The 22,987-nt window shown below is 44.4% G+C and overlaps 2 protein-coding genes across 3 annotated transcripts; both read left to right on the top strand.

Moving 5' to 3' along the window:
- Nucleotides 1-3,173: 3,173 nt before the first annotated feature.
- KIAA2013 (KIAA2013 ortholog) lies at nucleotides 3,174-8,039 on the top strand. 2 transcript variants are annotated; one of them, XR_010784867.1, is made up of 3 exons: nucleotides 3,174-4,150; nucleotides 5,147-6,503; nucleotides 7,475-8,039. XR_010784867.1 is itself a non-coding variant. In XM_066564093.1 (3 exons), exons 1-3 carry the CDS (start codon nucleotides 3,184-3,186, stop codon nucleotides 7,499-7,501), a joined length of 1,848 nt encoding a protein of 615 aa, XP_066420190.1. In that variant the 5' UTR covers nucleotides 3,174-3,183; the 3' UTR covers nucleotides 7,502-8,039. The 2 variants fall into 2 exon arrangements, 1 of the variants encoding a protein (XP_066420190.1); XM_066564093.1 differs by having other exon boundaries at nucleotides 5,147-6,000.
- Nucleotides 8,040-11,585: 3,546 nt separating this feature from the next.
- LOC136565570 (chymotrypsin-like elastase family member 2A) lies at nucleotides 11,586-16,811 on the top strand. Its single transcript, XM_066564225.1, has 7 exons — nucleotides 11,586-11,628; nucleotides 11,862-11,950; nucleotides 12,871-12,968; nucleotides 13,869-13,997; nucleotides 15,124-15,260; nucleotides 15,949-16,094; nucleotides 16,617-16,811. The coding sequence occupies exons 1-7, from the start codon at nucleotides 11,586-11,588 to the stop codon at nucleotides 16,809-16,811; spliced, it is 837 nt and encodes a 278-aa protein (XP_066420322.1).
- Nucleotides 16,812-22,987: the final 6,176 nt, after the last annotated feature.

The following is a 22,987-nucleotide window of genomic DNA, read 5'->3' as shown; positions in this document are numbered from 1 at the left end:
TGTGGCCTTGTATTGGGTTTTCTTGCTGTAGCTCTGGTCACTTATGTAGGCATCTTTTTCTATTTCATTCTGCCCTTGAGAATAAACAAAATAATCCTGCCTTAGAAAGTTACACATCTTAAAATTAACATTTGCTTTATGGTCATTTCTTCACTGCAGTGCATGTAAGGTTTAGATGTAGGGAAACCCTTTTAAGCCTGCAGGACACCAGATCTGACAGAGATCCTATGTGAGGCCTATCAGTAAATCATCTCTTTAAATTAACAGGAATCACAGATATAACAGGGTTCAGGTTAAGAACAAACAAACAAACAAACATAAAACAAGAAGGCACGACGAGGAAAAAAAAATCAAGCACATTAGAAGGGTTACACTGTAGCTAACAGATATTCTCCATGATCCATAATAGCATCATCCCAAAGAATTCCCACTACTGTTTGTTTGTTCACTGAGAATATTCTTGAGTGTGTTCAAAGCACTGTTCCTTCCATTCCTTCTCCCCAGTGCAGGAATTCCCTCATAATTACCAGGCAAACAGAACAGTTGTCATGCTGAAGCCATGAGCATTCCAGGCAACAACCCTAGTTCTCTCTAAGATGATGATTTCAGAAAACTTCCTTTTGCAAAGCTGCCAGTTTCCCTAAATCAAAAAACTAAAAAGAACATACTTTCACTTTAGATTTCTTCAGTACTTTGCAGGCTCAGACAAAGCCCGTGATAAATCTGTAGCAGCTTCAACAGTTTAAGGCAGGAGCCACAGCATAGATGTTCCCTCCTTCACCTTCAGACCTCAGACTGAGGTCTGCAACTCAACGTGGATTTTTAAAATTGCAAGTTTCTCATTTTAATGAAGTTAAATCTCTCCAGTCTACAACGAAAGCGGTTTTGCACACTCCAAATCATGAATGCCTCATTGTTTATGCTGCTGTAGCCAGGCTGTCTCTGTTTGACAGCTTTTTATTCTGCAGCGATGCCAACCCAGCAAGCATATTCCCCCCTCTTTGTGTGTTTGTGCTGATCTGTGTGAAAAATGCCAATCACTTGGTTTTTAAAATTTTAAAAGTTTAATAGTAATAAAATGCTGATAAAAATAGTAATATAATTAGAGTAATAATAATTTGGACAATTTGGATTTAGGACAATATGAGACAATAAAAACAAAGAGTTAGGGACAGTCTGAGTATCTTTTCTGGGCAAAATAAGCCCTGAAAAAGGACCCACGTTAACAGAGGATTAACCCTTAAAAGCAACAGCCTGTTGCATATTCATACACCTCACACATGATGCATAAATTCCATCCAAACACAGGATTCTGTCTGGGCAGTGTCAGCTTCTTCCTCTGAATCCTGACAACGTCGTCCTACCTGAGAGAGGCAGGCAGAAGTTTGTTTCTTCTGACAATGGAGCAATAAATTCTCTTTCTCTGAAAGATTCAGGTGTCCTGTAGCTGCTATCTCAGTGCAAGTCCTTTCTTTAGGTAAAAAAAGTATCCTCCATAGCATAGCTTCTATTTTAACATTTTGTTATAACCTAAAACTATATTTAACACACTACTTAAGAGAATTAACACAGCATAACTTTCTAACACAACACATATAATATTCATTTTAATATTTGCGAAAAGCCAATCATAAAATACACATTTTTCACATCGTGAGCTGGCTGCCTGTCTTTTTAAGCAGAGCCAGCTGCCAATGCAGATGTTGCAGTGAGTACGTGCAACACGTGCTCCAGGCAGAGCAGCAGCTTCCTGAAAACTGGAAGGGCCAGAGCTCTGCTCCTACAGCAGCCTCAAAGCTGACACCACCAGCCTGTTTTGGTTTTTTAAGTTCTTCTAAGCCTTCTGATGTTTATCTTTTCTATATTATATATTTTTATTTTATATTTTGTATTTTTATATGATATTTATATAATTTTATATTTTACATATTTCTGTAAATACTTACTGTTTTGCATTCTTTTCTGGAGGAAGAGAAATTTGATGGACTGTTGGTTTGTCCAGTGTCATTGGAGAGGTGGCACTGTCACCCTCCAATCCACTGTCACTTTTGGAAATCAATAAATGTTGGAGTCAGGAATTAAACACCCTTCTTTTTACCCTGGAGATTCCAGTGTCTGTGTCATTTTATTTCGTGTCCTAAAGTGACACCAGCCCATTGAAACCTGCAGTGAATGGAGTCTCATCCACTGTTTAGGATTCCAGTGTTCTCCCCACCCACCCCCCAGTCAAACAGCTCATTTGTAAGAAGAAATTAAGAACGTGTCTCCTCTGTTTCCATTTTTTGAGCTGGTTCATTGCCTCAACCTGGTCGAGAATTTCACATTTCACCCTAACTCACAGTGTTTCTGCCTGACTTGCTTGAAACCCGTTTTGTCTTTCGAGCACTGCTCTGGACATGAAGCGTTCCTGTGCCCATCTAAGGCATCTGAGAAAGTTTGTTCCATTATTTACAACACAGTGGGACAGAGTTTGATAGAAAAAAAAATTCCTTTCCCGCATAGTCTGTGGTGGCAAGCCACTAAACTGCCACGGGAATCACGGAAAACCCCTCCAGGCCTTTTCGATCGGTGCAGTGACCGAGGGAGAAGACACAGAACCCCAGCGTGGGCTGCAGCTGCCCGAGGGCACCACGGACACCGCAGAGGGAGCAGGGCAGGGTGCGGCGGGCCCGGAGCTGAGGGGGCTCGGAGCCGAGAGGGGTCCCGGTAACGGGAGGGGCCGGGAGCCGGGGGGGGCCCGGGCAAGGGGGGACCTGGAGCCGGCGGGGTTGGAAACCGGGAGCTTGGAAGCCGGGGGTTTCGCAGCCGGGGTTCCCGGCGGTTCCGGGCTTTGCCAGCCGGGTTCCCGGCGGTTCCGGGGGTTTCACAGCTGGCGTTCCCGGCGGTTCTGGGGCTGTGCCAGCCGGGTTCCCGGCGCTTCCGGGGCTGTGCCAGCCGGGTTCCCGGCGGTTCCGGTGTTTCCCTGCCGGGTTCCCGGCGGTTCCCGGTGGTTCCGGGGCCGGGCCGCGTCTCCCGGCCAAGCGCCCCCTGAGGGCCGGAGGGCGCGGCTGTCGCAAAGCGCCGCCAAGCGCCGCCAAGCGCGGCGGAGCTGCCTGTGGCGCGGCGGCCATGGCGGCCTAGGGCCGGTGCGGCGGGGCCGGGGCCGGGAAGGACTGGGCCGGGGCTCGCCCGCCGCCGCCGCCCATGTGGCTGCAGCAGCGGCTGAAGGGGCTGCCGGGGCTGCTGTCCAGCAGCTGGGCGCGGCGCCTGCTGCTGCTGCTGGTGCTGTTGCTCGTCGCCTACTGGTACCTGGGCGCGGCGCGGGCGCGGGGCGCGGGGCGCGGGGCCGAGCCCTGGGGCCCCGCCGCGCTCTGCGTGCAGGCGGCCTCGGGCGCCTGGCGGGAGCAGACCCAGCGCGGCGATGCGCTGCCGCTGCCTGAGGAGGCGGCCGGGGCCGGCGAGCCCCCGGGGCTGGCGGTGGCCGGTAACGGGTTCCTGCTGCTGGACGTGTCGGCGGGGCGGCTCTGGGTGCGGCCCGCGGGGCCCGCTGCGGGCCCGCCGCTCGCCACCGAGTACCCGGCGCTGGTGCGGCTGAGAGCGCTGGGCGGGCGCGGCGAGGCGCGGGCGGCGCTGGCGGCGCTGCGGGACGGGGCCGTGCGGAGGTTGCGCTGCGTGCAGACGGGGCCCGGCGCCGGGGACTGCGTGACGGTGCGGGAGGAGGTGGTGGCCCACCGGAGCCGGCCGCACCTCTACCTGCAGCGCATCCGCATCGCCAACCCCACCGTGCGGGTGGCCGCCTTCGAGGCCTCGGCTCCCGCCGCCGCGTCCGCGCTGGGCGGGCGCTTCACCACCAGCCTGGAGAAGGTGGAGGAGCGGCAGTTCCTGCTCTCCTCCGGCCGCCTGCTGCTGGCCGGCAGCCCCAAGGTGGTGCTGGTGGTGGTGGCTGCCAAGAAACTCGTGAGCCGGGTGCAGGTCGCGCCCGAGTCGCACTTTGACGAGACCGTGCTGTCCGTGGTGTACACCTCGGAGCCCATCGAGGTGTCCAGGCTGGAGGAGACCTTCAGCAAGCTGAGGGAGGCAGCCAAGAAAGAGATGCTGGAGGTGATGCAGATGGGGGTGGAAGATCTTTTCCAGGAGCACCAGCAGACCTGGTCTGACTTGTTCATTTCAGGTAAGGAAAGTGATGCTCAATTTCCATGGGGTGGCTTCAGAGGGTGTCTGAAAGCTCAGTGTCCTGGTTCCTGTAAGGTCTCCAGAGACTCTGGTCTTCCTGATGGGCTGTGGGATAGTAAAACAGTGTTTCTGGTTTGGAACCCAGCTTATCTTACACTGGAGTACACCTGACTATGTATAGAAAGTTGTAGAAGAACATTTATAATCATTATTCTGTGTGTACTGCTTCCTGTGGCTTCAGGAACTTCACTGATTTGCCTGCATGTCAGTTGGAAATAAAGCTGACCTTTAGTGATAGCATAAAAGATAGATTCTGCATGGAGATTAAGGGCCATTCTACAAAGATGCTTTTTCTTAAGATTTTAATGTCTTACATAAAAGAGTAGCTGACCAAATAATGTATAACTTGTTATTTTATAACAAGATTATATTCTTTTGACAGATCATTCTTGCATAGTCATGATGACAGGCCTGTAAGGCATCTGTATATTAAATTAGCTTTGTCTTTAGTGGGAGCTTGGCTTTCAAACTGCCAAGTAGCAGAGAGAGTGTCTTTTAGACAAACACAAGGAAACATTTCACTTTTGTTACTATAGGACACGAAACAACACGAGCGCACACACTGCTGCTCTCAAGGTGGAGAAAAAGGGAAGTTTATTTTCTGATTCTAACTTTTATATTTATTTTCTAAAAGTGACAGTGGATTGGAGGGTGAAAGTGCCACCTCTCCAATGACACTGGACAAACCAACAATCCATCAAATTTCTCTTCCTCTATAAAAGAATGCAAAGCACTAAGTTATTTACAGAAAGTGTGTGAGAAAATTCGTTACAAGAATGTAAACATCAGAAGGCTTAGAAAATCTTAAAAAATCAGGGCGACACACTTTGGTGTTTTATAGATAAAGAACACCATATTGAGCATCAGTGTGCATGTTTGATCTTCTTTTCCTCCTAGTTAATTCCTGACTATTGGTTGTTTTCTTTTGCTCCAGGGATTGAAATGAGGAAGATCACAGATGCACATACCCCATCCAGTGAGACTGTCAACATGACCCTCTACTACGTGCTGTCAACTGTGCCAGCCCCCCTGCTGGACCCTCTCCTTGCTGGTGAGGACAGGGAGAAGATTGAGGCCAGCCTGAACTATGCTGACCACTGCTTCAGTGGCCACGCCACCATGCACGCCCAGAACCTGTGGCCACCCAGGCTGACCAGTGTCAGCCAGATCCTGCAGCTCTCAGACCTGTGGAAGCTGACTCTCCAAAAACGGGGCTGCAAGGGCCTTGTGACAGCTGGAGTGCACGGGCTGATGCAGGGAATGGTGCTTAGTTTTGGGGGTCTGCAGTTCACAGAAAACCATCTTCAGTTTCAGGCTGACCCTGATGTGCTCCATAACAGCTACTCCTTACGTGGCATCCATTACAACAAGGACTTGATCAGTTTAGCTGTTCTCCTGGATGCAGAAGGAAAGCCCTTCTTGCACGTGTCTGTGAAGTTCCAGGAGAAGCCTGTCAGACTGTATGCCTGTGAGGCAGGCTGCATGAACGAGCCCGTGGAGCTCACCTCAGAGGCACGAGGTCACACCTTCCCCGTCATGGTCACTCAGCCCATCACACCACTGCTTTATATATCAACAGATTTGGTCCACTTGCAGGACCTAAGACACACACTCCACCTAAAAGCTATTCTAGCTCATGAGGAACACATGGCCAAGCAATACCCAGGCTTACCCTTCCTGTTCTGGTTCAGTGTGGCCTCCTTAATTACTTTGTTTCATTTGTTTCTGTTCAAACTCATCTACAACGAGTATTGTGGGCCGGGAGCCAAGCCCCTCTTCAGGAGTAAGGTATAAAACTGCTGCCTTTGGCTGCTGTCCACTGAGTGTTGTCAGCCTGATGTTGTGTCAGCTGTGCCTGGGCAGGCTCTCTCTTGGACTCTGAGGATTTTCAGCCTCTCTTGAAACAAGCAATCTGTGACCTCTTCTTGCAAGGAGGATTAGGGCAGGGATTGGAGCAGTAGGGCTCAGAATCATTAGAAAAGATAAATTCATCATCTGTCCTTAGACATTTGTGAGGCTGCAGGTGGAGGCAGACACAGCTTTCTGTCCTTTTCCCACACACACATCAGTGTAGGACATTGCTTGTTTCTAGGCCAGCACTTGCAGTTGCCATGAGATGATTCTTGTTAATCAGTACCAAAAATCAAGTGAGAGAGCCGCTGTACTTGTCTGTACTGCTGTGTGGAGACCTGCACACCTGCCTGCCTGCTCTGGATGTGTGAGGTGTCCACAGCAACACCCAAAGGCAGGCTGGTGTTGGGGGTGAAGCTGCTGACATGCTGGGACTTGTGGTGGGTGTTCACATTACAGACACTGTGCAGCCTCCATCACACCACACTTACCACCAACATTTTGGGAGGATGCTGAATGGGTGTTTCTCCCAGTCAGACAAAATACAAAGCTGTGTTAAGGAAAGTACTGAGTGCTTTTTACTGTGAGTTGAAGGTTCTGGCTCCAAGTTCTGGAGCCAGAGCTCCAGGCTCATCTTACCTGGGTGTAAAGAATTTCAAGTTGTTCTGAGTTGCCTTGGAAAACTTATTTGCTGTAAAAACTTAGCACAGAATAGACAGTAGATGGTGAGTTCTGCTCTTAGTACTGGGAATTTCTGATTATGTGTGTTGATATGAAGTGGAAATGCAAGACCAGGCTGGATTTACTGTGAGCTAGTTGTGCTGTTCAGAGGCTTCCCTCCTGAGGGCTGGACTGAGTTAAATGTAGCTTTCATTTAGAAAAAAAAGGAGATGGTAGTTAAACAGCTGTCAGAGGAAAGGTTCTAGCTATAGATTGTGCTGTTACTCCAAATTATAAAATCAAATTTGATTTTGGATAGCTAAGGCTGAACAGAAGGTATTGAACTAAACTTGACAGCTGGTATTTAAAGTGAGCTGCAAGTTTCCCTGTCAGCTCACTGGTTTTGTCATTTTGAGCACTGGAGATCAAGCCTGATCCCAAGCAGGTCTGAATACCTGTGATCCAATAAAAGATGGAGTGGGAGGTGCTTGTAGCCAGACAAACTGACCTAGGAAGAGGTAGAATAGAAATGGAAATCAGACAATGCAGTTAGAAGCCTCTGATCATGATCAGAACCTCAGTGCAAAGGGAGGAAGGGGTTAGGAGGTGATGTCAGTTACTGTGTAACACCCCTAAAATGTGTCCTTGGAATTATGTCATTGTGTCCTTTCACTGTTGTCTATCCAGTTGCCTTTGTCATCTCCAAGCCTTGCCTCCTGCCTTTACCATGACCTGTTGACCCTTGCTGCAGGTGGCTGTCCCCGACTCTGCCCGCTGACGTGCCCAGAGGCTGCACAGCCACAGCGAGGGCTGACCTGGCTCCTCATCCTCCTGGGCACTGCAGAGCACACAGCTCTGCTGCCTCCTCTCAGCTGGACCTGCTTCAAATGAAGGTGATGCAGAACTTGATTCCAGAAACAGGGAAGAAGTGGAAGGCAGCTGGAGCTCAGAATCTGTAGCAGTGAGCAAGATAGATGGTCTTGAAATAACACCCTGTTCCAGTCACGGAATGGGAACATCCCCTTGGCCAAGTGAACTTAGTCCTGCTTGCAGCCTCCGTTTGCACAAGACACCTGGCAATATTGCAGCTGAGAACAAGGAGCATTTGAAAGCAACAATCCTTCTGTGCCTTGCTATTACAGGAATCTGAGACTTGGAAGGTGTGGTGATTCAATTGTTTATCCCAGAAGCTTGTGTAACAGATGTGTCCTTTCCCTGTAAGCTGTCCAGTTCCCTAGGAGTAATCTATTTGGTGAAAATACTTGAAGATATACTAAGACCTTGGATATTTTGATCTGTTGTTTTTTGGGTTTTTTTTTTTGGTTTTTTTTTTTTTTTTTTTAGTTCTACAGAAAAAATAAAGGATAATGATTCCCTTCTGAGAGTTAACTAGAAAACTTTAGTGTAACTTCCTTTCTGGTATACAGTTTGTAATTTATTGCTTGGGGGGAGGGGGAGTATGTTAATTTTTCCTCCACTTTAGTTACAGTCAATTGAACTGTCAATATCTAACAGTTTTAACTGTCAATAAGTTCTGGTAACAGGTTTTATGACTGTAGAGTGCAAAATCAATTTAATGAAATTGTTTTCTGGATATGCACTTGGAAATGCTGATCTACAGGTTTCTTATTCTAAACCTATTGAGACTTTGTGCATTGATTTGTTTTGGCTATGGGGGAAGACACCCCACTTTCTAGTGACTTACAGGTTGTTTGGTTTTAAAATACCAAAGCTGTTGTTTCTAAATAAATATCTTTCAGTCTAATCTGATTGCTGAAGTGTGGTTGGGGTTTTTGTTGGGTTTGTGTCTGTTCTCTCCTGCTGTTGCTCCCCACCCAGTTGAGATAAGCAGGGCCTTATGTTACATCTGTGGCCAGTATTGACTGCAAATACAGTGTGGAAAATAATATATCAATGGATATAAGACAATTTGGAAGGCACAACAAGTGACAAAAACACTCAGGGTAAAGCTGATCTCCATTTCCTTGCTCAGTATAACCTTGTTCTATCCTGAGGAATGAAGGCCAAACTTTACTTTGAGGAACACAGAAACGATCCCAGGGAACCATCAAGCAGGAGGTTTAACAGCCACCCTGCAAGTAATAAATCTGGCACAGTTAGGGGTCCCAAGTTAAAACTGGGTCAGGATTTAACTTCAGATTTTCAGAGGGGTTACTGTCTGGTTAAGATGAAAAGCAACCCTCAGGAAAGCAGATTTCAGTGTCTAACTTTTCTGCAGACAATTCCATTTACTAATTAGTACAACAGAGTTACTGCCCTTCAAGGGAATAAAGACAGGGAAGCAACAGAATCCATTTTAAATTGTACACAGGTACATTGTGCATTGAGGGAGATATCTACTATTTGCTTTAACAGAACATACCAGAAGCTCCTCTTTCTCACCAAAGTTCCATGAGCTGCTTAGTTTCTGTGAAATATCTGGCATGAAGATGATAAGAGCTTCCAGGGGGCTCTTTCCAAGCCAACATGGTATCAGCTGAAGGCTGAGCCATTTGATATTTCCTGCAGAATTGCCAGCAGCCTGACACCCATGGAGTCCAAGGAAAACTGTTCAGGCCTGGAAAAGATGGATAAGCTATCATCACATAAAGCATGAACAGAACAAAAAACAAAACAGCTTTGAGAGTGTTTTACATTAAATATATTAGGATTCCTATGAGAATTTCCTCCATAACAAAAGAACTGTTTCAGAATTCCTCCATGAAGAGAGGGAAAAAGAAACAACATTTCTCTATTTACAGTATGCAAGAGAGCAGAAGGTCATATTTGTTTGCATTAAATATATTAGGATTCCTATAAGAATTTCCTCCATAACAGAATAACTGTTTCAGAATTCCTTCATGAAGAAGGGGGAAAAGAAACGTTTCTCTATTTACAGTATGCAAGAGAGCAGAAGGTCATATTTGTTTACATTAAATATATTAGGATTCCTATAAGAATTTCCTCCATAACAAAGGAACCGTTTCAGAATTCCTCCATGAAGAAGGGGGAAAAGAAACAGCATTTCTCTATTTACACTATGCAAGAGAGCAGAAGGTTATATTTGTGAAATGCAGAAATGCTTAAAGAACTAAACAAAATTCCACATTTACAAGCACACAACAAACAAAGCAAGTTAAAATAGTAACTGACCATCTGAAATTTACTCTTTATGTATCATGAAAATGATAGTGACATGGAAGTTAAACTGAGCACATAATGTTGTTTAGCTTGTAAATTCAGACACTGAGAAAAGAGCCAACAAATTAATGGAAAAAAATTTAGAATCTCAATTCTGTGCTGTTAATCCTGGTTTCTGCTTTTGTCAGATAATAAATACAAGATGCCAGAACAGGGTTTGGTTGATCCAATTTGCAATTCAAAATGCAGCTTCCTCAATTGCTGTTGTCTGGGTAGGAAAATACATTATTTATACATTATTTAGAAGCAGATAAATCAGCAAAGCATTCTCTATTTCTGCCTTCCACATGTGTGCTCCAGGCATCTTTCATCCAGCACAGTACCTACTGCTGAATGGGAGCTCTGGAAATCAGGGATTTTGCTGCTTATTAATCCTGACATTAAACATTAGATTTATTTCAGCATTTTTGTACCCCTTGTTTGGTGTCTGTGTACAACACAAGTCTGGTTGTAAAACTGACATTATGATATTTGTTTCCATTCTAGTAAGTTTGTTCCCTATGATGAGTGTCCTGGTTTATGGGATGGAGATGTTTGTTTTTCAAATAACCAGAGAATGGTTGGTGGATGCAAAGGTGACAGAGGATGGAAAATTCCTGTAGTAGAAGATAAAAAGAAAAAGAAAAAAGAAAAAAAGGGACAAGTGAAAGCATTGATATCCAGTCACTGATCTCAAATGTCAGTAATGAATCTGGACACTTCTTTTTGTGGCAGCATCTCTGGAGTGGTGTCAATGCCTGCTCTTGCCTGCTTTGTCCTGTGAGTGGAAGTGCTTTGCTCTTCTCATGAACAAGCTCACAGTGTTTTCCAGCTCTGCTCTGGGGGTGCACAGGCTCATTTGCAATGCTGCAGGGAACCCTGTTCTCTTCAGGGCCACTGATCTAACAAAGGGAAATAGGGAAGGAATGGAGTCTGACTCACCACAGCATACCAGGATTTCAGCTTCATCATGGACAGCTGTTTCTTTGCATGGCTTGAAGTATTGCTTCAAAGCTTGAAGTTCCACTTCAAAGTGGTTAGAGTCTGGTGTGCTGGAGAAGTCTGGCCTGCTAAAGCACATTGCAACTTGATCTGGGAAAGAAAATACAGGTTTTCAGTCAGTACAATGTGGTAGATACCATTCAGTTACACACAAAACAAAACAAAACAAAAGAAAAGCAAACCAAGACCCCAAACCAAAATAAAATCCCAAGGAGTTGTATAATTGTACAATAACCAAGGTAGGAGGGGAGCCTCTAGAGATCAGCTAATGCTGATCTCCACCAACACATCTGACTCTATCACTGTCCCAACAGATCAGGCACTTACTGCTGACATATCACCAAGTGTTAGAATTATTAATTTAACATTGTCCTTCTGTGGACACCTTGTGATGAAATTTCAAGGCAATGGAAATGCACACAGCTGCTACAGATAATAAGCATCAAATTTAGAATTATTTTTAACTAAGTTGTTTATATAGCCTGTATCCAAGGTCCACCTAAATGAGGATTTTATGTACATAAAGAATTATCCCACAGTGATACAAGTTTTCCATTAGTATTGGAACAGCTCTGCATCTAAAGTCATGTGTTCCAGAGATTGAGGGCACCATATAAAATGGCACAGAGCTGAGCCTGCAGCCCACAGCACCCAGGAACTGGCACCCAGGAACTGGCACCATGCTTGGAGTCCTCTTTGCTGTGCTGGCTCTGGCCTCTGCAGGTATGTGTCCAACTTCTGCTTTAATTTTAAATGATCAAGTTAATTAAAATCTAAACCCAACTTTCCTTTTTTTAGACAAATTGAATATTCTGCATCAAAGAAAAGGATACAGCAGAGGGTGTTCATTACAAGGGTCTCTTGAAAGAGTAACTGGGTGCTGTGCTGTTTGATACTTTACAGATACTTTTCTAAACCCTCTTTCAGAACACACATTCTATTTGTATGTCTTCTAGCCTTCGGCTGCGGGGTTCCTGCCTACCCACCTTTTGTGTCCAGAGTTGTTGGAGGGCAAAATGCAAGGCCATACAGCTGGCCCTGGCAGGTTGGTGATTCTGTGCTTTCCCTGCAACAGCTGGGGCTGTGCTCTCTCTGCACAGCACAACTGAACTGAACAAACCAATTCCATTTGATGCATCTTGCCTGACGCCTTTTGACTCTTCCGTTCTGATCAATCCTAAATTTTCCAGTCTTCTTAAAAAAAGCTCTGAGTGTGCTGCACTTTGCTGGTAATATTTAGGTGCCCAATTTGTAGTCACTGGCAGTGGGGCTGCTGCAGAGCCCCATGGGCACAGCTGTGAAAAGCAGGTGAGCAGCACTGAAGGTAGTGAGCCATGGAGTGCCCAGGGACTGACAAACCACCAAAAGGAACAGAGGGGTGCAGTGCATGGACATGAGGGGGGTAAAATGTTGGGCTAAAGATCAAGCCCCTTGAAGCTCCTCTGATGTGCTATGGTGTTACTGAGTATGGGCAGATGCTTGAAGCCTTCTGCTGTGGAATGATGTTACTGAGTGTGGGAGAAAGCTTAAATCTTCTGCAATTCTGTATTGTGGCCCTACTGACATGGGAGAAAGCTTAAATCTTCTGCAATTCTGTATTGTGGCCCTACTGACATGGGAGAAAGCTTAAATCTTCTGAAATTCTGTATTGTGGCCCTACTGACATGGGAGAAAGCTTAAGTCTTCTGCAATTCTGTATTGTGGCCCTACTGACTGCAGCATGTGCTGTGACAGTCATGCAGGCTCTCATTTTAAGTCAAGTAGACTTGGGCTATTTAAGCAAGATGTATTTTAAAAATCAAGCTTTGGATGATAGGGAAGGAGGGAAAACCTTTCTGTGGCCAGGAGTTGGGAACTTCAAAGCCTTCCACCATCAGCAAGTTGTGCTCTGGGTGCAGGAACAAAGCACAGTGAGGAAAAGTGAGTGAGTAAAAGCCTGAGCCTTACTTGGTTCTTCAATCCCAGGTCTCCCTTCAATACAATGCCAATGGCAAGTGGAGTCACACCTGTGGGGGAACCCTGATTGCCACCAACTGGGTGATGACAGCTGCCCACTGCATCAGGTGAGTAATGAAGGTAAATCTGACCCAGGAAGAAGCACATGAGCTGAAAGAGATGAGTGAAAACCACATCAATGCCAGTTCTCCATTTCCCAGTTGCAAGCTCTGAGTTTTGCATCATATCTTTTGATTAAAAGTCAGGAGAACATCTCTTTATATTCTTAATGTAAAAGGGGAAAAAAGCCCCAGTTACCTGAATTATATATTCTTCATTTCCATAAACAAACTACAAACATCTTTCTGTTTTCAAGCTGCTATTAAAATTCAGCTATGTTGCCTGTTTCTGTAATATGTGTCAGTGAGATCCACAAGTTAACTAATCAATCCACTCCCTGAAGAAATAATCACAAATATTTTGAATATACCAATAATTTTCATAAACTCTTCATAATGTGTGGCAGTGTAACAAATAAATTATCAGGTACAGCAATGTCATTGCACCATCAAAGCTGCTTCCACAAATACAACCCCATTTTGCTCTGGGGTTATTGTAACATTAATTTGTAGCAAATATTATAAATATATAATATGAAACAAGAAGGATTGGCTGCATGTTATTATTATAAATACTGCATATTATATCTGTCACACAGTTATTCATTACTGAAGCTGTTAAAAAAAAGTCCAAATTGTTACTGCATTGAAGAATGTGAGCTGAATATTGCAAAGATTGGAGGCACCTTGAATGTGTTCAGGAAGCCTTGAGCAGGAGTTGAGAGGACAGCTCAGAGATGGATTGATTCTCAAGTCCAGAGCACAATCTTTGCCCTTAGCAAATCACTGGCTCAGCTCCAGACAAACCCTGCCTGTGATGAGAGATTACAGTCAGGAGTGTTCTTACCGAATCCCTCAGGAGCCAAAGGTGCAGCTGCATAACTGAGTGTTCACCCTTTTCTTGCCCAGTTCTACTCTGACCTATAAAGTGCTTCTTGGAAAATACAACCTGGCAGCTCAGGAAGAAGGATCAGTTGCAGTTTCTCCAGCAAAGATCGTTGTTCATCCGTACTGGAATCCAAACAATGTTGCAAATGGGTAAGCTGGTGGAAGGTATTTTTTCAGTTTTTAGGTGGAGGGTAAAAATCAAACTGCCTGAATCCCACCCATCTGGAGTTATGGTCATTAAATTCATGTTTAGAGCCTCCTGTTACAGTGTCCAGTTTCTACCTTCCCCCTCAAGAGAATACAAAGCAATTAACAATATTGATTTTTTACTAATTAATAATGTTTCCAGAAGCCATTTTCACGTTCATGCTTGGGTCAGAAGCTGTTACATGCAATGATATCTCTTCTACAATGCAAGGGAATGAAGCATTTCATACAGCAGCTTTGAAGCCCTCCTACCAGCAGCAGAGACCCAGAATTATGGATCACTAAAGTCCATGTGGCTGAAGGACCCCTGTGTCCTGCTGCAGGCTAAGGGCAGTAACAAAGAAATCCCCTCAGTTCCAGTCCTTGGACTGAGTCCTAACATATGCTTGGTTTTGGTGAAAAAAAACCTATAAAAGACAGCTCTCTTCCAACAGAAAAACAGGCAGTTCTGCAGGGAACAGCCTTCCAGCCCATGGATTTCCCAGGAATTGCTTTGGGGTGCAGGAATCTTTGCTGTTTGTTCACTGGCCTTTGCTCCCTTGCTTCTCTTTGGAATAGGCCTGTGGGGTTTGTGAGGTCCCCAGGATGAGGTGAGAGATGAGAATTTGACTCCATGTTCTCAGAAGGCTGATATATTATGTTATATTATATAATATATTATATATATTATATTATATTATGCTATACTAAAATTATACTAGAGAAGGATACAGACAGAAGGTTTAACAAGAATGATAAGGAAATCTGGTGACTGACTCCTCAGAGTCTGACACAGCTGAAGGTGATTGGTCGTTAATTAAAAATAATTCACATGGAACCAATCATGTTGGTAAACAATCCCCAGCCACATTCCAAAGCAGCCAAACACAGGAGAAGCAATCAGATCATTATTATTTACATTTTTCTCTGAGGCTTCTACACCTCCCAGGAGAAGAAATCCTGGCAAAGGGATTTTTCAGAAAATCTCACAGTGACATAGGCCAGGAGCTGTGTAACTGCTGAGCACTCAGGTTGTTGTGTCCTAATCCATTTTGGAAACCTTTTCACCTTCCCTCTCTCTGCCCCACAGGTACGACATTGCTCTGATCAAACTCTCTGAGCACGTCACCCTGAGCGACCACATCCAGCTGGCCTGCCTGCCCCCTGCCCAGAGCATCCTGTCCTCCAACACTGCCTGCTATGTCACTGGCTGGGGGAGACTGCAGAGTGAGTACTTGGCTATTTGCAAAACCAGGAAATTAAAAAATAAAAACACCTTTCAGAAGTTGCTTCTCATCTGAGATTGATGGCAAAGATTATTAATGGTGTTTAAGATCCTCTCAAAACTCAGTGTAGTGAGGTAGTTTGTTATATTAGGCCCCACTTCACTCACACACTATGATTTTTCCTTTTGAAATTTATTTTGCTTGTAACAGAGCTGGTAATGCACCTGAGGGGCCTTTATTGAGCTTTCAGGAGCTATTGTAATGCAAATGTTAATAGTGTGCAGACAGGTGCATTTGCCAATCCCAACACACCTGATGAATATCTGAAGGCACACAAGGGAATAGATGTGAAGTGAAGAAATTCTCAGAGTCGAGCAGAGGTTTCAGCTTGGCTCAGGAGGCAATTCCTTGAGGGATAAGTAAATTGCAAACTCCTGAAAATAGAGCAGCTCTTTGTTTCTCTAACAATGAGACGATTTTTAATGGAATGCAAATTTTTAGCAAGTGAAGGTGTATATGAAAGAATGGAACTAAGGGACATTCATACCTATAACAGCTTCTCCTTTAATATAGCCCCTATGGAGTGCTTTACCTGGAGTGATGGTACCCAGACACCATTTAGCAGAGCAGTTTTATTCTCCCTTCAATGCCAGCTACCACCATGGCCCTGTGTTTCTGTTCTCTCTCAGCTAATGGACCCCTTCCTGATGACCTGCAGCAAGGCCTTCTGCTGGTGGTGGATTATGCCACCTGCTCCAGATCTTCCTGGTGGGGAACGACTGTGAAACCCACCATGGTTTGTGCTGGTGGGGATGGAATCACCTCCAGCTGCAATGTGAGTCCACTCTCAGGGCTTGGGTTTAGATTATTGAATTTGGGATCCCTAACGAGGGGAGAGAATGATGCATCTGACTCCATCTTATCAGAAGGCTAATTAATTACTTTATTATACTATATTATTCTATATTATATTACATTAGATCTAAACTGAAGTTGCTAAGCACTTAACTCTGCACACAACTGCACAGAATCCCGTGACTGTCAGTGACAGTCCCAACACACACACACCTGTCCCTGACAGGCCAAGGGAACAAAACCCCATCACTGTGGGTGAACAATCCCCATATTGCATCCTACTTTGGCACAAATACAGACACAGCAAATAAGAATTGTTTTTCCTTTCTCTGAGGTTCAGAGAATGTGAAACCCAGAAATATTCTTGGGAAGAATCGTGCCTTGCTTTTCTCTGCGAAGAGAAATGCGGTGACCCTGAGCAAACAGGCCTGATGGGAAGGAAAGGTTAAAAACCCCACAGAGGGAGCTGCTCACCCTCTGACTCTGTTCCCCTTCCTGCCAGGGTGACTCTGGTGGCCCCCTGAACTGCCAGAAGGCTGATGGCACCTGGGAAGTGCACGGCATCGTCAGCTTCGGCTCCTCTCTCAGCTGCAACTACTACCACAAACCCTCTGTGTTCACCAGGGTCTCTGCCTACAACAGCTGGATCGCGCAGGTGAGCAGCTACTGCAGAAAAACTTTTAAAAAACCAGGGTGACATCCACACACCTGGCTGTACTGGGGCCCTCTCACTGGGATTTCACGCCTGATTCAACCATGACCAATTGAGAGTATCCTCCTCTGAAACAGATATCAAATTCTTTTTCACTTATTCAAATAAGTTTTGATAGTAGGAATGCATTCTCCCTTTATCCTAGAGCTTTGTTGTGGTCATAAAGATTTACCATATATTTCAGAAGTGATTACTCAAATTTGCATTCATCAATACACTGATTGTTGCAATTGCACCCTAAAAAGGTAGCACATGCAGCTCAAGTCTGGAATGTCAAACATCTTTTAATTTAATATAAATTTTGATTGAGAAGCAAAAATCTTATTTTACTTATTTAAATCCTGTGACTTGGACACAGCACATACTGTTCACAAATTCCTGCAGCTCATGATCTGATTTTTCTCTTGTTTTACATTTTTGTAGGTTATGGCAAGCAACTAATCCACTGAGAACTGGAGGAGATACCAAATGACCTTTGATCAAAAAAACCTGGCAAATTACACTTTTAACAACACAGATATTAAACCAAATGCTAGTTAAATAAACTGTAATTTTTGCAAGGTGAAAACAAAACGTCTCTGTCATTTTTTCCTGACTGTTGGCAAGCCCAGAGCCTGTTTCTGGGGGTAACACTGGGTATTTTTCCCTGTCCCCTGCCTCGGGCTGGAGCTTGCCAGACTCACCTGGGGGAAGGTGTGAGCCCCTCTGTGGAGGGTGGGCAGCAGAGGAGGCAGCAGGTCCCTGCAGGTGAGTGTGGGAGTGATGCTTTCACACAGAGCTTTTCCCACCTCAATGCGGCCTCCACTGGCTTTCAGGGTGTGGAAAACACCAATCACCTGGTTTTAAAATTTAATAGTAATGAAATGGTTATAAAAATAGTAATACAATTACAGTAATAATAATTTGGACAATTTAGATTAGGACAATATGAGACAATAAAAACAAAGAGTTATGGACAGTCTGGGTACCTCTTTCTGGGCAAAATAAGCCCGAAAAAGGACCCACGTTAACAGAGGATTAACCCTTAAAAGCAACAGCCTGTTGCATATTCATACACCTCACACATGATGCATAAATTCCATCCAAACACAGGATTCTGTCTGGGCAGTGTCAGCTTCTTCCTCTGAATCCTGACAGCATCTTCAGGACTGAGGGAGGCAGGAAGAAGTTTGTTTTGCCTGATAATGGAGCAATAAGGTGTCCTATGGCTGCTATCTCACTGTGAGTCCTTTCTTTAGAAAATAGTATCCTACATAGCACAGCTTCTATTTCAACATTTTGTTATAACCTAAAACTATATTTAACACACTACTTAAGAACATTAATACAGCATAACTTTCTAACATAACACATATCATATTCATTTGAATATTTGTGAAAAGCCAATTATAAAATGTGCATTTTTCCCAGGGGTATCCCTGGCAGGCTGCAAGGGGGTCTGGATATCACAGTCCTGTTCAGCACAGCCTGTTCGGGTTCCCAGGCCGCTCCCAGCCTCAGGCTACCTTAGCAAGCTTAGGTGATATCAGCTCTAGTGATTATCAGCTCCTTTTGTGATTTCAGCTCTTTGCTTGCTAAGTGCCTTGGGCAGACGCAGGGAGAGGGAGGAGAAGGCTGTGTGAGGTTCTTTCTGTTGGGTTTGTTATTGCTGAAATGGCTCCCGAGATATTAAAGAGTCTTTTTTCCCAGCCCCGTGCCTGAAGAAGTCGAGATTCATCAGTTCTGCTTTTCAAGGTTATTTATTTTTTGCTTATCTGTTCCATTCTTTCTCTGACCTGCTGAGATCTGTCCAGCAGGTCAGTTTGTGGCACACTGACTGTCCTTGGGGTGGTGTTGGCTTTTTATACTAAGAACTATGTGTGCTTTATTTACAATAATTTTCCAATACCTATCACCTATGTTAGACAGTCTGTCTCTACTCTAAACCAATCCAAAAGTGCCACCATCACACAGAAGATGGAGGACAAGAAGAAGGAGAAGAAGGACAGGACAAGCCCAGATTCCTCCATCTTGCCTCTTGAACCCCCATTCTAAAATCCCAAAATTCTACTTTTCCACCCTGTGACAAATTAACTATCATCCTCCTCAAACTCTTGTGGCTTGTAAATCCTCACACAAAGTTGGGAATTGTTTCCATGGACCAAAATCAAAGGCACAGGTGTTTTTGATTCCATGCCAAGGTCTCCGAGCCCCCTGCCAGGGTCTGGAGTCCTCCAGGGCAGCCAGAGCAATGTCCTGGGCTCTGACACCGCTCTGCAGAGGGTGGGCAGGGGGAAGAGTCAGAGCATCACCAGAAACACCTCCGGGGGCTCGGGAGGAGGTGCAGGGAGGCACCGCAGGGCTGGAGGCAGCAGCGGGAGCCTGAGGCTGGGCTGGGACTCCTCGGAGCTGGGGATGCCCGGAGGGAAGGCGGCAGAGCAGCCCGCAGGTCCCTGCAGGTGAGTGCGATGCTTTCCCAGAGCTTTTGTACCTGGCATCTACAAGGCAGCAAGGGCAAGGTGTTGTATAAATAAATAGTTAAATAGTTATTTAGTTGTTCGCACTTGGTGTTTGGTAATTCGCGCTGTTCGCATGGTTTGTATCCTATCACCACACAATCTTCCCCTTTTTCCCCCAAACAGCCCCTGCAGTCACGGATTCTTACAGCAAGAGCCAGCTCTGAGGGCTGACCTGTCTCCCCCATGGCCCTGCTGCTCCTTTTTTGGTCATTCAGGTGAAGGATTCAGCTCCTTTTTTGGTCATTCAGGTGAAGAATTCAGCTCCTTTTTTAGTCATTCAGCTGAAGGATTCAGCTCCTTTTTTAGTCATTCAGCTCAGAGTGGGCACTGTCAGCTGCCATGCTGGCACAAACCTGGGGGTTTGGCAAAGCAGAATTGTAGGAATGGATTCTTTGTTGACGGAGGGACAACACTAATTTTTTGTCTTTTTAAAAAGGAAATAAGCTCAGAAGTTTGTTTTTTTTTTTTTTTTCCCTCGATTAGGTGGAAAAGGCATTTCATAGGCTTGGGGGATTTGACAGAACCAGAGGACACAGTCCCAAGCTATGTCACAGGGAAGGTACAGGTTGGATATTAGGAGGAAATTTTTCACCAAAAGAACAATAAAGTACTGGAATGCTTTTCCCAGGGAGGTGGCAGAATCACCATCTCTGGATGTGTTTAAAAAAGCCTGGACATGGCACTGGGTGCTATAGCCTGGTTGAGGTGTTGGGGCATAGGTTGGGCTCCATGATCTCAGAGGTCTCTTCCAACCTCATTATTCTGGGATTCTGTGATTTCACTTCAAACTTAAGGATAGTTAATTGGACAGGACCCAAAAAGTCTTGCTTAGGCAATTTACTAGAAAAAGAAGAGAGCAAAGAAACTAATTGCTTTTCTGAGGTGTTTTAATAGGGGCAAGAGGGATCTTGCACTTAGATCGGTTTTTTCTGTAAAGAGTTTGTTATTTTACTTTTTATTAAACCTTTTTGTTTCCAACACTACCACAGAAGCCATCCTGCTGCTTTTATGCCTCTAAAGGTAGCTGAGCTATCTTGGGTGAGAAATAGATCTCAGTAAAGACCCTCTTAATATTTCTTTTGTTGTAGAAGACAGGCAGTATAAAATCAAGTTTGTTTTTGTTGTGTTTTTCTTATTAGTCTCAATAAATTCAATTAAAGAACCTCTTAATATTTCTTTATAGGCAGTATAAAACCAAGGTGGGTTTTTGTTGTGTTTTTCTTCTCCCCCCAGCACGTACTAGATGTTTCCAAAAGTAAAAGGAATGATTATAAATGGAGGACAAGTGACCTAAAGCAGGAGATAGAGTAAGGAAAAGGTTGGAAGTTTGATGTGAGGACAGAAATCTTGAGAGATACATTTTCTAGGCTTGCAGTTCCTTTTAGTTTGATGTTTTGCAGATGTTAACCTTTGGACTGAAAGTAAATATATTATTAAACAGAAATTGTATTAAATTAGCAAGAGAAAGCATGGCTGTTTATCATCTTTGGGGACAGTATTGTTATCACTTCTACTTTACAACCATTGATAACCATTCTGCCCAGCAAGAATTTGTTTTCTTTGATATCAGCCTCTGCTGAGAAATAATAGGTTTTATTGGATTTTATTTGCCTGACTAAAAGTGTGATTTCCTATATCTGAAAGAACAGGGGATCTGAGGAGGGCTTTTTTCAATCAGCTTTTCTATGCAGAACTTTGTTCTTTACCAGTGGAAATAAGGATTACCCAGTTATTCAGGAGTCACCAGCTCCAGCATAACATCCTGAGGTTTTTTCCATGAGTATCATTAGAGTAAGATTGTTAATGATGGAATAATAATTTTGAAAATTAAAATCATTAGAGGTCACTTTGTGTGGAGCATGATGTCCATTATGTGCAGTAGGAAAGACAGACAGAAAGGTAATCATGAAGCTCAAAGAATAAAAATTGGATGTGCAAATGCTTCAGTAAAAGCTGAAAATAGAAATGTGATTAATTTCCCATCTGAAATATATAGCAAATATTATAAAAAACATCTGGGCTCATTTGAACATATCAACAGTAATTAATCACCATATGGAAATGCCTATTAAGAACAAATTCTCAAAATCTGATTTTAAAAAATCAACAGTTCCAGTTTGTGATCACTGGAATCACTGGGGGAATAAGTAACTTATATTTTCATGACCTTCCTTAAGATTTGGAGAGAAGTATCACCGAGAATAAAATCTACAGAAAATGGTTTACTTGCTTTTTTTCTCACAGAAAAACTGTATCATTCATCTGGTTCTTCAGATCAGAGTGTGTCAAGGAAGCAGTCTCTAAATACAGCTTTTCTTTTAAAATTAATATGAGGTGGAACAAAATATAATAAAATATATCTTAAAAAAATCCAGATAATGTATGCTCCTTTTGCTTTCAGAATGCATGGGATTTGTTAAATATCACTGCTAGTGATATATAAAAAAACACAGTTTTTTTTATATAAAAAACCAGCTCCACTGGTTTCAGGAGCTGGAAGAAACACTTTCAGGATCAGACAATGCCACGGTTTTTTTAATTTAATTTTTTTTAAATTCTTTTTTTTTTTTTAGGTGTTTTCCCTCTTCTAATGCTGGTGGTAGAAAAACAGTTCAAAGGATTTTGACAGCATGCATGGTCTCCCTCTGCAGCCTCCTCGGGGCCATTTCTTTTGATTTGAGCAACAGCTTGGAAATGTGGAAGAACACAGGCAAAGCCCTTCAGGAACTTGCCTCCTGTGACAAGCTTTGGGCTGCTCAGCTCATCTCTGTCCTGCAGGAGGAGAGGCACAGCTGGCTGCTCCCAGCAGCACACACCAGGAACAGATCATTCCAATCTCAGCCCTTGGGGAATTTACACTCCCTCTGTATGGCAAGTGAGGCAGAACTGTACTGTGAGAATTGCCAGTGCAAGGAGGAGAGAATCTCCATTTGTAGATTTTACACTACTGACCTGAGACACCAACTGAACATCTCAGGGGTTGCTGAAGCCTGGCAGGTGCTGTCCAGAGCCATCTCTGAACTGCTGGAGCGTTTCAGGAGCCCCCCTGAGGAAATCAAAGCCATGAGACACAATCCTGACTGGGCAGACACGGTGGCTTTCAAACTCTTCCTCCAAATCAGAGAAGCTGTGCTCAAAGCTCAGCCAGTGCCAGCCCCTGGCAGCCTTCAAACCACACTGCATCAGCACTTGGCCACTCTGAGCTATGCTCTCTTCTCCTCAGAGACTGCACAAAAGTGCTGGACAGACAATGTCAATCTGTCACTCCATTTCACCCATTTTGAAGGAATCACTTTCTTTAGCCCATTCCTGGGTGACTTTGTGTCCCTGGAAGGCACAGTGAGGGGACTGCACCATGCACAGAGATGTCTGCTGCAGGAGGGGCAGGAAAAGCTGCACAGGAAATCCAGGGAAATCCTGTCCACAATAAGCCTCAAGATCAGTCTGCTGGTGGTTGCCTGTCTCATTTACCCCATTGTACTGATGTCCTTCAAGCAAATGACAGATTGGATCCACAATTATGCCAGGAACCTCAAGGAAAAGACAGAGGATTTGAAAAGGGAGAGGCGCCTGGCTGAGGACCTCCTGCACCAGATGCTGCCAAAATCTGTGGCCAAGCAGCTCAGGAAATGCCAAAAAGTTGAGGCAGAAAACTATGACCAG

This window comes from Molothrus aeneus, chromosome 21, assembly GCF_037042795.1.
Source record: "Molothrus aeneus isolate 106 chromosome 21, BPBGC_Maene_1.0, whole genome shotgun sequence".
Classification (NCBI taxonomy): Eukaryota; Metazoa; Chordata; class Aves; order Passeriformes; family Icteridae; genus Molothrus; species Molothrus aeneus.
The sequence above is the reverse complement of the archived record's forward strand: the minus strand, read 5'-3'. Positions and strand labels throughout refer to the sequence as shown.

What these genes read in the sequence shown, in the direction of transcription:
- KIAA2013 (XM_066564093.1), top strand. Translation starts at nt 3,184, where the DNA reads ATGTGGCTGCAGCAGCGGCTGAAGGGGCTGCCGGGGCTGCTGTCCAGC. An exon ending in GTCTGACTTGTTCATTTCAG is followed by an intron (nt 4,151 to 5,146) that starts GTAAGGAAAGTG and finishes CTTTTGCTCCAG; the next exon opens with GGATTGAAATGAGGAAGATC. An exon ending in AGCCCCTCTTCAGGAGTAAG is followed by an intron (nt 6,001 to 7,474) that starts GTATAAAACTGC and finishes CCCTTGCTGCAG; the next exon opens with GTGGCTGTCCCCGACTCTGC.
- LOC136565570 (XM_066564225.1), top strand. Translation starts at nt 11,586, where the DNA reads ATGCTTGGAGTCCTCTTTGCTGTGCTGGCTCTGGCCTCTGCAG. An exon ending in CATACAGCTGGCCCTGGCAG is followed by an intron (nt 11,951 to 12,870) that starts GTTGGTGATTCT and finishes CTTCAATCCCAG; the next exon opens with GTCTCCCTTCAATACAATGC. An exon ending in CCAAACAATGTTGCAAATGG is followed by an intron (nt 13,998 to 15,123) that starts GTAAGCTGGTGG and finishes TCTGCCCCACAG; the next exon opens with GTACGACATTGCTCTGATCA.